General features: G+C 40.0%; 1 protein-coding gene across 1 annotated transcript in view; it reads right to left on the bottom strand.

Annotated features, from left to right (window-relative positions):
• Positions 1 to 464: 464 nt before the first annotated feature.
• The window catches only part of OSBPL11 (oxysterol binding protein like 11), a 62,711-nt gene continuing 46,531 nt past the window's right edge, over positions 465 to 16,644 (bottom strand). The window contains exons 8-13 of the mRNA XM_077829657.1: positions 15,542 to 15,682; positions 13,177 to 13,675; positions 11,128 to 11,314; positions 6,439 to 6,621; positions 5,073 to 5,226; positions 465 to 2,158 (exon numbers count right to left, since the gene is read on the bottom strand). Of these exons, the coding sequence (XP_077685783.1) occupies positions 2,081 to 2,158; positions 5,073 to 5,226; positions 6,439 to 6,621; positions 11,128 to 11,314; positions 13,177 to 13,675; positions 15,542 to 15,682 (1,242 nt within the window). The 3' untranslated portion in view covers positions 465 to 2,080. The remainder of the gene's footprint in view (positions 2,159 to 5,072; positions 5,227 to 6,438; positions 6,622 to 11,127; positions 11,315 to 13,176; positions 13,676 to 15,541; positions 15,683 to 16,644) is intronic.

Below are 16,644 nucleotides of genomic sequence, written 5' to 3' on the forward strand. Positions count from 1 at the left end.
AAAGCATTAAAACCAACAGATATTCTGTTTTCTTTACATCTTAATATTTTGGCTAGTATAAAGTGTGTTTTTATAATAACCATTAGTCAAAATTATAGCAACATTGCCTTTAAAATAAATTAAGATTTATTTTTCAAACACAAGGGCACTACAGGGAACTAAGCCAGTAGTTTCAGTTTTTAACATTACTCCTTCTCTGAATTTAAGACACTCTAAACAATTTATTTCAAAATTTGTAAGGAAAAATAGAGGGTATTCTATACAAAGTTAGAAGCATATAGTTTACACAGGGCCTAAACTGCACACGCTTCTTCAGAAGGAAGTTATTCTGACAGGTACGGGTGGTCAGACACTACGGCTTGGGGAGGCCGTGGAAATATGGCTAGACATACATGAAAGAATGATGTACGCACAATATTCATCCTAATCACCGGGACTCTGGGAAAACAGACAAAACAAGCTAATCATTTTGTAGTTTTATTTTTCCCCCCCATTTTTCCTCACACATGGACTCTTTATGACTTATATTCAGAGCAAAATGTACAAGGGAATCAAAGTAGTTGTGCATAAACCCAAACTTTTTTTTACTTATTTTTTTGCGCACAATTTACAGTTTTTTGTTGAATGTTAACATGGTTATTTAAATTTTCTTTGATGCCTTCTTACATTCTTATGTCTTCAATGGAAAACATCTTACCAGATCACACTGTTACGAGTTCTCACAATGATGGAACAGGTCAAGCCATTTACAACGGCTGGTGAGTGGCAGATAATGTTATATACACTGATTGGAAGACTACATCAGAAGAAAAAACAGAGTAAGGCACCACTCTTGGAAAATTAAGGTAGCTTGTAGTAACAATAATGAAAGACAATCAGTACTACTCATAATTGCCAGCAATTCTTAGACTTCAATAAAATACTTACACTATAAAAAATGAAGGATGTTTGTACCTGAATACATTTTCCTGATATCTGATTGTATGTACATTAAAACACAGTCTCCAGCAAAATAAGCCTTTTCATGTACTATGAAAAAAACCAAACCACAGTCCCTGTGTTCAATGGTCACATTTAACTGCTTTTTTTTGTTGTTCTGAACAAATATACAAAGGAGAAAAATCAAACCAATCCAATGGACAGTATGTAACACTGGCACTTCACCTCCAAGATGATCCCATGCACGGAGATGAAGAAATTAATACAACCGTGGTTTTATGGTTGCTGTTCAGTTTGAAAGCCTTAGTCCTTGTTGGGGGGGGGAGGGAGGGGGGGGCTAAACTTCCTTACATTTGCAATGTGAGCAAATCCTAAACAGTCACTCAGAAAGTGAAATTTAATAAAATTAGGAGCTGAAAAGTGTTCTGAATTATTCTTCCAATTCAATTCTTTCAAGTATACTAAAATGTTTCAGAGGAAAAAATGTCTCCATGGTTACAATTCCAATCAATTTTATAAATCCTTAAAAAAAAGGGTAGTCTCTACTTAGCTTCCACATCCCTCCAGGGCATGCACATATTCCTTCTGAAGGAAAAAAGTCTTGTCAAATCCAGATGATTCTTAACACTGATTCCAGGTGCAGCTTCTGAAACCTCCTCCAGGTTTCTGTCAGGAGGTTAATCGCCGGGTATACAAGCAACAAAACTTTTTTTTTTTTTGTTTACATGGGTACTGAGTATTTCACAGTTATTGAACAGAGCTCAGTGCACAGATTCTCAGAAAAGGTTCACGTGTCACTCCAAAGGTAAAGCCATTGAAGCAACAACATTTCATCTGACTTCTGCTGCTCAGGAAGTCAAATGGTTTATATCTTAGGCAGCTTGCAGTAGGACCTGCTTAAAAGATTACATAATTCAGATAAAATCGTTTGGATCATACAAAAACAAGTTGGTGAACATACCTGGCAAGGTGGTCTCTACACCTTTGATTATGTGTAACCTTTAAAGTGCCCTAGTATTGTATTCCTTTACGCTCATTTGAATTTGTGCAATTATAAAAACAGGGGACACAGTGTTATTTACTGTGTTTTGAGAGTGACAGAGATTAGATAAACAGAGAAACTCATCCTGAAGAGTCTTATCTAGTTAGTGTCCACTTGCTGAGTCTGTATGGTGGGGACTGTTTTCCAAAGGGGATTATAATACACCCAGCCATCTCCCTGCAATTCAAATGGGAGGGGGAAAAAAAAGTTACACAGAATTATAATAAAAGAATTCACATAGAAAAGTATTTTGTGATGCCAGGCGTCGAACTGACAGCACTGGAAACTAGAGGTACACAGCTTATGTATACCATAGATATCAGTGCAAGCTTCCCCACAGTCTCTGCTCTGGAGAGACCATCTCTAGGGATGAGGATATCTAAGGGCTTGGCCCACGCTATGTCTGAGTGTGGACAAGCTAGGATGTAAATCTACAGTGCACTAGTCTGCCACACACTAAGTCACAGTGTGAGCCCTATTATCATGCACTAGACTAGAAGGTCTCTAGTGCACCTTGTTATCTGGATGTTTTAAACAGAATATGCCAAAGTGCTCTACAGAACTTTCAGGGTGTGACAGTAGTGTCCACACAGCCAGTTAGCACACAGAAAGTTAATGCACTGCAGATTTAGACCCTGGCTTGTCACACAGTAACTGACCATGTAGACAAGCCCTAAGAAATCATGCTCATTCCAGTCAAGTACAGTATTCTGCTGGGACTAACAGCAGCAGCAGCAGCAGTCAGCCCTAACTGATGTAGATATGAGGATGGAACCCTGGCACCCTGTGGTCTGGATTGAGACCAGCAGCTTATTTTGCAAAGGCTCAGCAAACAGCCATCAGAGAGAAATGGCTTGTGCTCACAAGCAAACTGGGCTACATTTGAACTGATGATCTGGAGATGAAATGGTTCTGGATCTTATTTACCCTACTCTGAGCCACCCAGTATCTCAAATTCTGCTTTCAAATAAAATATCTGAAAACAACGTTTTTTAAAACCACACAACCTGCATTTCTCCTGTCAACAGTCACTCAGGGATGCAGTTAGAACAAACTACTTGATTAAAAAACATTCTTAGTCCGAAATATTTACTTCTTGCGTTCACAAGTTAAAGGTAGCAGTTTCCTTGTGCGGTGAAAATTTTTGTATGCAAAAGTGATATTCTCTCCCAAATTTAAAATTTTATCTAGTTAAGTCATTCTCTCTCTTTGCTCACTTTGCCACAAACAAATACACATCAGCGAAAGTTTTCAGAAACCAAAAGTCAAAGTTTATTTAGATTTTTAGATAACACTCTGAGATCAAAGAGGCTACTTAAGCAAAGTTTCTGAACCATGAGAGATGGGGATTTGTTACTGAGGGCATGTCTACAATGCAATTAGACACCCACGGCTGCCCCAAGCTATCGGACTTGGGCTCCAGAAAAGGGTCTTTTTAACTGTGGTGTGGACATTCAGGCTCGGGGACTTTCCCACCTTGCAGGGTCTTAGAGATTGGGCTGCAGCCTGAATGTCTATATCGCAATTAAACAGCCCCTTAGCCTGAGTCAGCTGTGTAGACATATCCTGGGTGAAAAGGAATACTCTGCAGTGGTCCCTTTGATTTAGCTTTAGAATACCCTGCAGTTTGTGGTTCAGAACCATATCTAGTTCCAAATATTTTAAACCTTCTGCTGAACTGGAGATAATTTTTTGCTTTTCATATTTTACTGTACTGTTGCATTTGTGATCACACAAATTTGTCACAATATGGATCTGAAGCTCCACAGCATAGCTGAAATATACACCTCTATTCCCTCCACAGAGGAGGGCCAGGCTGCCTACCTCAGCAGCTGCTAGTTTCCACATAGGAAAGAAAATCTGCTCTAAAGCGATCACACCAGAAATTCCTAGTCTTTTGGGGCACCTTTTACAGATAACCAGGATAACAGCTTGATCATGCTCCAACCATTGAATGGACAAGCTGCATTAAAGCCTGAAATCTACATTAATGAAAAGCTGATGAAGAGCTGGTAGTCACAATGATGTTTTTGTTTTACACGCACACGGTGCAATCAGCTCCAATAGCTTCCTTTGTGTTTTGCTCAGGTATTCATGGTCCACTTTTAAACCACATCACCGTTTCCATGCGTCTCAGCTGAATTGTAAAAGTTGTTTACTTTTGAAGGAAGTTAAGCCACACAAAGAAATGCAATTATGACCCCACAACTGCAAGCAAAACCAGGGAGCGCTGTGAGCTAGTAGATGATGTTCTCCTGCATGCTAGGGGTTTGGGTGCTCTTAAACCATCTGGCTGTTTTACAAGGCAATCCAGATTCCCCAAAAGATGAACTCTGAAGCAAAAGGCCAAGTACTTTACCCTGACAGAAGACTCAGATTGAACAGCAACTGGCTGTTCTAGGATTGATATTGTGGATATAAGTTCTTATAACAGCTAGCAAAATGAGTGTGAGTGTGAGTGTGAGTGTGAGTCCCACATTAAGAATGACAGAGAACCAGCAGGCAAAGGAAGGAAGAGGGAGCTCCCCTCAGGGCTCTAAAGGGATTTTTCAAGTTAGAGGCTTAATAACCAAGTTCTTGGGACAGCTTGAGAGGGTTAGAGGTAATAAAGACCCCATTCAAGTCATATGATTTCTTAAACCACTTGGTAAGTTAGTATAGAAGACTACTCTTTTTCTAGTGCTGGTTACTCTGGGTGAAAAATACATTAGTGCTCTGAAAATAGAGTCACTGCATATTTTTATGCCTTTATAGAAACTTATCAAAAGCTACTGTTTCCATTTTTATTATTTATGAGCAAGGAACTAGGTCCTTAACACTTATGTTTCGTGCACAGAAGTTCTTTACCAACAACCATTTAGCTTTAGAGTCACCCAGTGTGGAATGAAAGAATCATAACATAAGAATAGCCTTGTATAGAAATGCATTGACTGATATTTCATTAAACGTATTATAAGATCCAAGGCCCTATGGCATGCTGTTATCAGCATTCCCTAGAATGTCCTCTATAGGCTCACGACCTGCACGTTAATATACATGCTCATATGTGCATTTACAATACATACATTTTTCACACACAATAGTTACTTACTTCTTTAACAAAGTATTTTGTGCTCCACGGTGCCTCTGTTTCAGCACGAAGTCTCTCTTCATTTCTCTGCCGTTCCTCAAGGGCTCGCTTATGCTCTGTTGCTTTATCGATGTCTCCATCCTTCAGAGACTCTGTTACATGTTGCCACAGTCGCCTACAAATCAGAAGGAAGGCTACAATTTAGTCACGGGTATTTTTAGTAAAAAAGTCATGGACAGGTCACAGGCAATAAACAAAAATTCATGGCCCATGACCTGTCCATGACATAGACTATAAATATCCGTGACTAAATCTTGTGGGGGGACTTGGGAAGCGGGGGGCCGCTGCTGTGGGGGGGGGGAGGTGGGGAAAGGGGCAGGGCCAACGGCACCAGTTGGCAGGGGTCATCAAAGCAGCGGCTGCTTGGATAGTCCCAGGGCCAGCCACACCAGCCGCTGCTCAGGTGGTCCCCATGGCCAGCTGCCCGGTACTGCCCAAGCAGCAGCCGGTGTGGCTGGCTGTGGGGTCACCCGAGAGGCTGGCTGCAGAGCTGCCCCAGCAGAGGCCAGTCTGGCTGTCCCCAGAGCCAGCTGATTGGGCAGCCCGGGGGTCAGCCGCACTGGCCACTGCAGAAGTCCCGGAAAGTCATGGAATCCATGACTTCTGTGACCTCCGTGACAGACACAGAGTCCTAATCAGAAGCTTTAATTGATTTCACATTTTTCAGTGCCTTCCTGGATTGCAGTCACTTGACTTACAGAACTGGTGTACAGCAGGTGACATTATTTCACAATTATACTCCAACCTCTTCTCTGGCATGCCAAATTAATGTAAAACAGAACAGGATTGAGAGGCACAAGAAAAAAAGGAGCTCGTAATTTAGTCCTCTAGGCTAATATTAAACTGCTCTCGACTGCAATGCTAGATTGGCACATAAATGAAAAGGTCTAGGAATTTTCAGCCTAATCCCAAATGGACATTTGTATGCATCTTAAAACTGCCAAACAAAAGTTTTGTTTCTGCTGAGGACAGCCCCTGTAAAGAACTGCTGGGCTGCACAGAGGAATATTATTTGTACTGTGTAATGTCCAAAGGCTTAAGACGGAGGTCTTCCTATAGCAAGCACTGTATGTACTCGTAAGACAGTAATCATCTGTGCCCTGAATATGCAGTTTAAATAGCACTTGCCTGCACTATGTCTAGCTCTAAGCAGTGTTATCCATTCCTGAATATTCAAGATCACTTTGGCTCTACTGGTCCCACACACTACCCAGTTTGGATATTTAAGTCTGTAGATTTCTCATAGGCAGCCTGGTTTGTAAGTTGAGGAATTCCATACATTTTATAGAATTAAACAGATGTAAATTTTTTTTATTATTATTTTTACCTAGACTCAAATGGCCCTTGCTTCTCTAGGGGCCGTACTCGTTTTCTTGTCACTGACAGTTTTGTCAAGTCCACATACTTGGTCTCTCCGTTGCTGTAGGTGAATTCAAGCACACTATTCCATTCACCTTGCACTCTGCAGGCTACAGTGTTTGTTGCATTCTGCTTTACTTCACCTGTGACTCTGGAAAACAAAAACAACAACAAAAAAAAGACCACAACTGAGAACAGACTGCTAGGGCCTATTCTGACATTTCATTTTGGAAGAAACTGCAAGCTAGTCTTTCACACATTCTAAGTTTTTAAGTCAGTTACTTAAAGTATGTATTTGCATTGAGAAGCTGGGAGAGGGAATAATGAAAAAGTCATTTTTCTATTATTCCTGTGATATTACCCAACAGAACTCAGCTTTTTGGCTTTAACTTAAAACTTGCAAGTCTTTTCACAGGAGAACTGAGCTGAAAAGAAATTGACATATGGGTTACACTCGTAAACCATTACTACAGTTCATATTTTTCTCCTGGATATCAAGCTTGATATTTAACATAAATAATATTTATTTGATATTTATGTTAACAAGCTAACTCTCTCTGTAGAACAATTATCTTCACCTGCTAGCCCTGTAGGCCACTTGCTCTTTATTTTTTAAGTTTATAATGCAAGTATCGCATTAAAAAAGAGACAATGAGGCAAGAACAGAGGGGAAGATAAATACAAAACTAAGGAGTCGGACTTGGAGATCTGTGTTCCATTCCTGGCTCTGCCAGAGACTTCCTGGGTGACTAAGAGCAACCAGGGTGCTGAGATAGATTCATGCTTCATACAACATTTGGACCCTCAGACAGAAGGTGCTATATATACACACAGTATTATCATCACTCCCATGAGTGCATACTTGGGTGCATGAGTGTGGAAAAAAAAAAAACAAAAAAAAGAACACATGCCCAAACAACGCATGACAATGGATTTACAATGAAGTGACACTGGAAAGGGAGACTCGAAAGCTTGATTGACCCAGTCAGACTTAGCAACAAATAGCCAAATTTCCCCACCCTTTCATGCAGTGAAGATTCATTCTCCCTTATGAGAGAGAGAGTGAAGGAGTGAGGGTTTGCTAGCGATTCAGGCAAGACAAGCGGTCTCTCAGCTGCATAGAGTTCAAGGCTTCACTGGGGATGCCAGCCCCTACCTTACGTACCTCCAGTTATCTGTACAGAATGGATCTACACCATGGTTACTCCCCAGGTTCTGTTTCCCACTGGAAACGAGGTTTGTTCAGTGGTGAGACTGCCGCTGATCCACAGCCACATCTACATTCTGTGGGACTCAGTTTGTGAAGTTACCGTAGCATTAACTTCAGTTACATATATGGTACTCTGAACCACCAGGTGCAAGGAAAGGAAGCCAGGTGCCACTTACAGAGCAGAAAAGGGCTGGCTACTGGCCATATATGACTAGATGAGAATTCCCCTGTGGGATGAAAAGCTCTCAGCTGGCCCAATGTTAGTATAGCCCGTACACCTCTCCTGGCCCAAGTGTAGGTGACATGCCAGGGCTGAGCTGGAGCACAACTGCACTCCAGCAGTTCTCAGGTGATTGATGCCAGCTGACGCAGATTAAAACAACATCCCCATGTTTGCCCTAAGCTACACCGGGACTGTGGCTGGAGCTGCACAAGGCGGACAGTGGCTGCCTGGAAGCCCACCCCTCTCTCCCACAATAAGTTTAATTTTACCCATTTGAAAAATTTTGGAGTAGTTACCGGAATATTAGACTGAACAGAATTGATGCATCTTAGCTATACACTTGTAGTTGAGAAGGACACAATGCAAGAGTCAGACGAACATTAAACTTGAAAATCGTATTTCCACGTGAAGGTTTGTTTTACCAGTTAGCATGGCTCTCCGTACAGTGTACCGATAAAGAGGGTTAAACAGTTTTTGAAAACAACTATGAAGACTAGGCAGTAAAGTACCAGTCCATTGATTTTATGCTGTTTTTGCATCCTCTGCGACTTTTACACATCGCTGAAACTACTCTACATTATGAAATTTTCATTTATCTCAATTATATCTCTAAACAGACTGGTGCACTCTGAATGAATTACAGACTAAGATGGCCAGTATTTGTGTTTACACATTTCATGTGTTTATCAGCTTCATATTTAAACTGTAATACAGTTAACTGACACTGGATGCTTGTACAATTTGAGATATCACAGTGTCAATCACAAATTGGTATCTTTGCTTGACTTAAAGGTAAAACTTGATTTTAGCTCAATCATGGGTCTTCACAAGTGAGTGATATTCTGCACACTGTTAGTGATCATTATGACCTAAATTTCTTTCTATTATCATTACCTTGCACTGCACAACCATTCCCAGTCCTGAATATCACGCAACCTATGGTAGAACAAGTTTCAGCAAAGACACCACGTATGTCTTGATACTGGGTTTTTTAATCATCTAGATGACATTCATATTACTCTGTTGAATATTACTATCCTCAGCAATTCAGCTGGGTACAGTGCAATCTTATCTGGCACAGGGCTGACAGATATCCAACCAACGTCTTACAGCAAGGGTCACTCAAACCAAATCGATAACGGTTGCTGTCACAGCAACATTCACTAGCGGCCCATGTCACTATAACAACGCTGCTACTTGGTTTCGTAGAGAGATTGCTTTGGGTAACGTCCAAATACCATAATTTCAAAATTTCATTGAAAATATGTTCATGCAACTGTGGCTATATCAGTGATAAATGTGACACCAAATAGACCCTCTATGTAAGAGTTTCTAATTTTATGTAGCAATATACTACACCACATAATCACCACCGTATACCACAGAAACATTCCTCCCAAATCACTAACCAGTACAACAATAACAAAATTTGTTAAAACACACACAGGTAAAGAAAATGCCATAACAAAATGATTACAAAGTTGGAGACACAATACATATGGTATGAATAAAAAGCAAATATGCTATTTAAGTAATTTTAAAAACAACAAAAAGAACAGGTAAACTTCAATTATCAAAATACCTTGGAGGACACAGTAAACCTGTCAACAATTAGATTTTCATCTTCCATATGAATCTTGGGATTTAGGGACAAATATGTTTTACAAACCCAACTACCTGCATTAATTGCTCCTAGGAGAAGGGGGAGAAATCCACTTGATGCTATCTAACTGACATATGCACCTGTCTGCAGATTTCTGTGCCCACCAGGGTACTACCCTGGCACCACGGGTCCTCAAGTTTGAGATGCTTTTTACCTTTTATTAAGATAGCCTCCCTAAACTGTTTCTCTGCAACAGCAAATTGCAGAGTCGCAATAAACTGTCAAAGCAAATTACACTTAAAAGCCTTTATTGTTCAGGCCTATTGGACTAAACATGGAAAAAATATGAAATATTTAAGTAAGGGTTTTTAACAACAAGCACTGTGTTCAGTGGATGGTTGAAAAATGAACATGTGATGTCAGATAACAGAGTACATTAAGGCCCAGAAACTGTTTCACTATAGGACTCCTTTCTATATGTTTCCTTCTTCCATCATTTGAGTGTCTGCATCTTTGTATGGGAGTGCTCAAGATCACGTCTTACTATACTATGTCTTAAAAGGGATATCATCAGTGTTAATGGTCCCCCAAAGCCATCTAACTTCTCTCTTCCCTTGAATCCAAAATGTCTTAATGTGAAACTCATTCCCAGCCTTTACCTCCATATCACACACAAAGCCTGAGTAAGTGTGTGGGAAACAGAGACTATGGGGAGAGACTCCAATCCCCAACACTGCACAGCATGCAGTGCATCACATCCTCAGTGTCTACTAAAGCCTTTGGGATGGAATAGCAATGACCACAATGGGGTTTGGGGGGATAATTTAGTGTTATTAATATTTACACGGATTATAGCTTTTGTATTGTATTCACCCCTTTTCTGTATTTAATGAAATTTCATTAATATTTTATTCAATATTACAGAAGTCTGTAAATGTTTCTGTACTATATATTCCTGGTCATGAGACATGCTTTCAGTTAAAACTTATCATTGGCACCCCACTCTCCTTCTCAGGCTAACAACCTTGCAGGGTTTTTGTTTTTGTTTTTAATTTGGTTTTTACTGCAAGTTGGAGATTCTTTCATCAAAACAGTAATAGTACTTTGATAACTCAGACAAAATGTGCAATATAAATACGATGTGCTTTACAAACATTAAACTTCACACCATCCTTTTGAGGTAGATATGTCATGCATGTTTCACACACACAGTAAAACAAGGCAGAGCAAGGTTAAATGGCTTGCCCAGTCACAAACAAGTCATTGGCAGAGCCAGGAAATGAAAACCTAAAAGTCCGGTCTCCTGATCACCTGAACTGGGTGCATGGGTGCACACACACAGATACTCGCAGCCTCGAATTTAACTAATTAGCAATGAAACAGTCTTTTGCTTGTGACGTTTGTGTGGCTGGGCCATGCAATATGCCTCATAACTCCACAACCCCTCAACAGTTTCAAGAATAGGAAAAAAAAATAATGCATCACTGAATACAGTTTTCTTAGCACAAGGCTACTCAGCATGTAAACAGATGGTGACAAAAAACAGAGGCAAGGTATTCATTTACAGAGTTTGAGTGATACAATATAGGGAGTTCATTAAAATATAAATGAGTGTACTTACCGGTGCAGTTTGCCACCATAGAATGGTTTGGTATGGAAAGTAATGCTTGCAGAATACCCAGTTTTTGCACAATTAACATTGACCTTTCCTCCCAATTCTACCCAAGGAACAGTTAAAATTGATCGAGCATATGCACAAGGTAGAGAAAACGTGTATTCCTCTCCATATTCCAAAAGACTTAAGAGTCCTGCATGCAAAAATAAGAGTCATCAAAATGTTTCCAATTTATAGTACTGAGGCAAGTGGTTGTTGAAGGAAACACATCTAACACACTCAGTAAAACTATCACAATTACAGATTCCAGACACAAAAAGAATTTTGTTAACCCCACAGTGCCATTAGTTAGGTTGTACAACAGACAAGTGCAGACACTGGGTATCATGGGTACCATTATATTTGCTGTTAGCCTTGAAAACCCACACCCCTCATGTTACAGGTTCAAAAACATGATCCTAAAAACTTAGCTGCTACTATGCCTATACAGCAGCAACTGTTCACTTGTAACAGTTCTATTGCTATAATAGTGAGAGTGTCACACTCTGGAACCATACTACAAGCATGAGATGAGCAATGAATTACCGAAGCCAGAGAATTTGGAGTTTGATGTTCACATTTCACTTCCCTCCCACAAGAATAGATGGTACATTCCACCTTTCCTGAAAGGGTGTAGCAGCCTTTGTCCTCCTTCCTGTCACTTCCTTTTTCATTACTGACTTATCAATGAACACAACTGTCTCCTGACTGCTGTTCATGTAATAGTCATTACAATTGATTTTAAAGTGATAACTGTCTCTTAAAAAAAAAAAAAGAAGAAGAAAATGATTTTGTGCTGTGCATATGCCAGCTGATGCCTCCTGTAGCCTTAGGTCACTGTTTCTTCTGACACTTGATTTTCACAATTTCTCTTGTATCCTTGTCTTTTTCAGGTTCACCACTTAAACCTTAACTGTCATCACAGTCTTCTGCTCCATCCATGCCTTCTCAGTAGCTGACAGAGACCCTTAAGAAGGCAGCTTTTCACCTCCAAAATGCTGAGGGATCACACCCCCCATGTGAGTTAGGCACAGCTCCTCTCACCTCATGGGCAGATGAGAGAGGCACCAAGTTTTAAAGAAACTGCCTTAGGGCAAACTTCAAATCTTTGAAGAACAGCAGTGCAGAGATGCTCACATGCTCTGTTAAACTGTCTGGAAGGAGACTTCTGCTCCAGGAGTTGCTTTCCTCAGACTCAAAACACTGGATTTACGTGTTCCTTGCCTATCCTCATTTTATCAGGAGTGCAGATTATATTCAAACATCTGTGAGTCAGAGTAATTGGGCAACACAAACATGAAGGATAAAAAGAGCTGAGATGGCATCTCCAGTTCAAAACCAGCAAATTGGTGAGTTATATTAAGGGAAAATGGAATCCTGGGATAATGAGCAACATTCTTATTAAAGGGATCCCATTATTAAATGTAAAGAAAATTCAAAGAATCTAAGTGTAAAATATGTTTAGATACAGCAACAGAAAAGTTAACATTTATGTTAAGTATTTTATGTTGTACATTCTAATTTGGTTTGTGCTTTGGAGACATAATAAAAAAGTTAGTTTAGATTGTACAAATTGTACTTTTGCTTCAAAACCTCTTGTTGTGTTTCTAGATACATAGTCTTGCTTTTCTGCAATACTATAGCCCCGTGGAGGTTTGTGATCTTACACCATCTTTTGATTGTTTATTACGGAGTACAGAAGATGCCACATGTACATGGCAGAAACAAATATGTCATCTAACAACAGGACTTTAAGGTTTCTCAGAGTCTCTTTCTCAAGGTAAATGGAGGAGACCCAGGGGTATTTTGTTAAAAAACACAAAAACCAAAACCAAACCACCTTAAAATACCCTATAAACAACCCTACAAATGAATTCTTTTGAAAATCCTATAGATGAAACTACTGAGCAAAATTCGTTTGTTATTCTGACACTGGAGTTCACAGAACTTAATTTTATATTTATCCAACTGATATTTTTAACCACCTTCCAGTTCTGCAGTGAATAAATTACTTACCTTCACCAACCATTGTTACTCCTATTGACATTCCCAAGAATTTACTTTTTGTCCAGACATGAGCATTTACACACATCTTCTTCTCTACACATTCAGCGTAAAACCCTGAGACGGGAGGATGATGGGACACTTGCTCAGCTACAAATCTCACTGTATAGTAGTCTGGCTCCACTTGGCCCTCTGGCTCTTGTGAAAGAGTGGCTTGCTCTGAGAGGGAGTGGGATGAAGAGTTACTATTTGAGTCAGAGGGTACTTCGCCCTTAGCCATCCTCCAAGAGCAGTGAAACGTTTCTCCGATGATTGGATTGTATGGTTTCTTAGCAATTGCTCCTTTGCGACCTTCATGAAATGAAGTGAGATAATATTCAACAAAGCGGATCATCCTCTCCTCCGGGGTTGCTCCATTTGTGATTGCAATGAAGAGGTCCGGGTGAGACATGAAGTCTGCATACATCTCCAGCAAAGAACGTTTCTCTAAAATAAAAGTTGGAAGAACCACCTGAAATAAAGACAAAAAACTATAACAACTTAAAAGTAAGTAGACTATATATTTATGAACAAATTCTTGAAGTAATCACAATACAAAAGGAATGGGAAATAGGGATACAATACTTTTAACAGAGATGCAAAGTCCATTCTGGCACCAATAAGCAAAATGTTCTCAGGATAATGGGAATGACATGAAAAAGAAAGTTTAAACTTATTTTTAATGAAAGACTTAACACAAAAAGCAACGCAAAAAACTTATGGTGGAGTAAACATCAAAACCTAACAGAACTTACTCAAAAATGGGAAACAGCCATAAAGGAAGGGAAAACATGACTGACAATTTGTTATGAGGAAAAGGGGAAGAATAAAAACAAACCTGAACTTAACTACCTTATTATCAATGGCAGTAAGGACCAAGTTATGGGAGAACTAAACTGAATCCTGATTGAGCAGGGATAGTAAAAATGTGGCCTATGGGTACCTTCATTTTTAATGCAGGAATGCAAGCTCCACCAAGCAGACCACCACTCAGATCAGAGAAACCTGAAAAACCCAATCTCGTATGATGAGGAGAAAGCTTTTCTGGCCAAATATCCTCAACTTTGCAGAGTCTAACCTTTAATTTTAAAAAAGTTTCTAGTCTAGTTGCAAAGAAAATCTCCCCATCTTCCATGTATAAACTAAGAATACATCAGTGGCAGCCTAATCATCCCAGATCTGCAAAAAACAGTTCCAGTGTCTCTGCTTCAGTACCATGCTTCCCCAAGCCATGCAGAGGGACAACTAATTAGTTTTGTCAAGTCTTCACTGCTGCTACTGGGATCCTCCAGGGAAGCAGTGAAACTGACAAGTAGCCACCAATTTCTTTCTGCTACCTTTAGATAAAGTTCTGAGCAGCAGGAAAGCTGTGAGTGGGAGGTCAAGATAGCAGAGACCTCTTACTTCCCAGCAGCAAACAGAAAACAGAGAATGAAAGAGTAGCAGAACTCCATTGCTTGCGAATGCCAGGATGCTCTGGGGCTGGGAACTGAATGAAAGAACATTCATTCTCCTTTCTAACAGCCAGATGAGGATTGGAGAAAAAGGGAACTCATATTTATAAAACTTGCTAGCCAGAGACTGGTAAAGAAGATACACACACAAAGCTTATGCTCAAATAAATTGGTTAGTCTCTAAGGTGCCACAAGTACTCCTTTTCTTTTTGCGAATACAGACTAAACACACAAAGCTGGTTCTAGAGTCAGCCCCTTCCTCTCTCCCAGCAGTTGGGGGGAAGGTTGCCCCTGGATGACTCCTTCTGTATTCATCTTGAGCCCTCTAGTTACTAAGAATTTGGTGAAACCTCCAACCCCTTTGTGTTAGGGTGTGGAGATGAGGGGATGTGAGAGAGTGGTATGCAGATGTGTCAAAAGTGGAGGGAGAGGAAGAGAAAATATTGGAGAGAAGTAAAGAAAGTAGGGAGAGAAAGAGCTGCAAGAAGGAGAGAAAGGGGATGGAGAGAGAAAATTTCATTTCTCTCTTTACACACACACACAGTTACAGCATACAGCTGTTACTTTAAACTGTAGGGAGGTGACTTTAGGGTGGTACAGTAAGCTATATTTTATCTCTCTCTCTCTCTCTCTCTCTCTCTCTCTCTAACTGGCTAGCAGACATCAAATACATGTTTCAAGTCCTGCAGATCAGGCTGAAGTTGGGACCTGAAGTCTCTACAGGCTGAAACTCTGTACAGAAATAGCTACTATCTATTCCATTTTACACAAAATAGATGCGTTTCCACAAGTTTCTAGCAAACTGCCATATGGCATTTGGATGGTCAAAGGTTAAGTGTCACTTCACTTCCACTACAGCCAGCTTTCACACCTTGGTTACTTACTCTTGTTAAATCCATGCCAAGTTTCAGCTGAGATAGGAGATGTAAGATAACACTGCGCTGTTCTTCCACTGCTCCAAGGTCATCCTCTTTGCTAACACATGTATCCTCCAGCTCCTCATCTGGATTTATTTCTTCAGGTTCCTAGTGTGAGAAATCCACAGTCACAAGTGTCATTTCAAAGACCTAATGGACTAAAAAGGTAAAGCTTAGCCTGTGCCTCATGGGGCAGGAGAAGCAACTCTAAAAAAAACAAACAGAGAAATCTCTCAGACTGGGATTGGTCTCAAATGAGCTTCCACAGAAAACGAGACCACTATATTACCACAAGTGTTCCACTTCTCTTCCTGCTGATGCTACACCATGTTGTACTCACAAATGAAAGACAGTGCAGAGGTTTTTAAGAACAGGTTGAACACACACCTGCCAATGGTATAGGTTTACTTAGTCCTGCCTCAGAGCAGGGGGCTGGAGTTGATGACATCTTTGAGGTCACTTCCAGCCCTATGTTTCTATTATCCTATAAATCTAAGTCACTGAGGGTAATTATATTCCAATCACAGACAATGTAGTAATCAAAACACGTCTTACATACTTGCCCTACGTTTAAATCCTTTGGTGAGACAAATGAACCTAGAATGAACTTTATAAAGGTAAGGAGTTATTCATCTTAAGGGTAATTCTGCTTCTTGGCCTATAGGGGTTGCTATCTGTCTGTATTACGGAAAGAAAAGTCTACGTGAATAGAATCATAGAATATCAGAGTTGGAAGGGACCTCAGAAGGTCATCTAGTCCAACCCCCTGCTCAAATCAGGGCCAATCCCAAATTTTTGCCCCAGATCCCTAAATGGCCCTCAAGGATTGAGCTCACAACCCTGGGTTTTAAATACTTAAATTTCAACCTAGTCTATATTTTTAGGTTTCTTATACAAACTCTACTGAAAGATATTATAAAACAGAAAAGTGAGTTGATATTGTTACATGCATATAGAATAATTACCCTAAACATATAATCTTTCCCAAAGAGTTGTTTAGTGTCAAAAAACACACAATTCTCAGAAACCAAGTTGCCTACAACCGCAACTTAAAAACCTGTTTCACAATC

This window comes from Eretmochelys imbricata, chromosome 11 (genome assembly GCF_965152235.1).
Source record: "Eretmochelys imbricata isolate rEreImb1 chromosome 11, rEreImb1.hap1, whole genome shotgun sequence".
NCBI classification, from domain to species: Eukaryota; Metazoa; Chordata; order Testudines; family Cheloniidae; genus Eretmochelys; species Eretmochelys imbricata.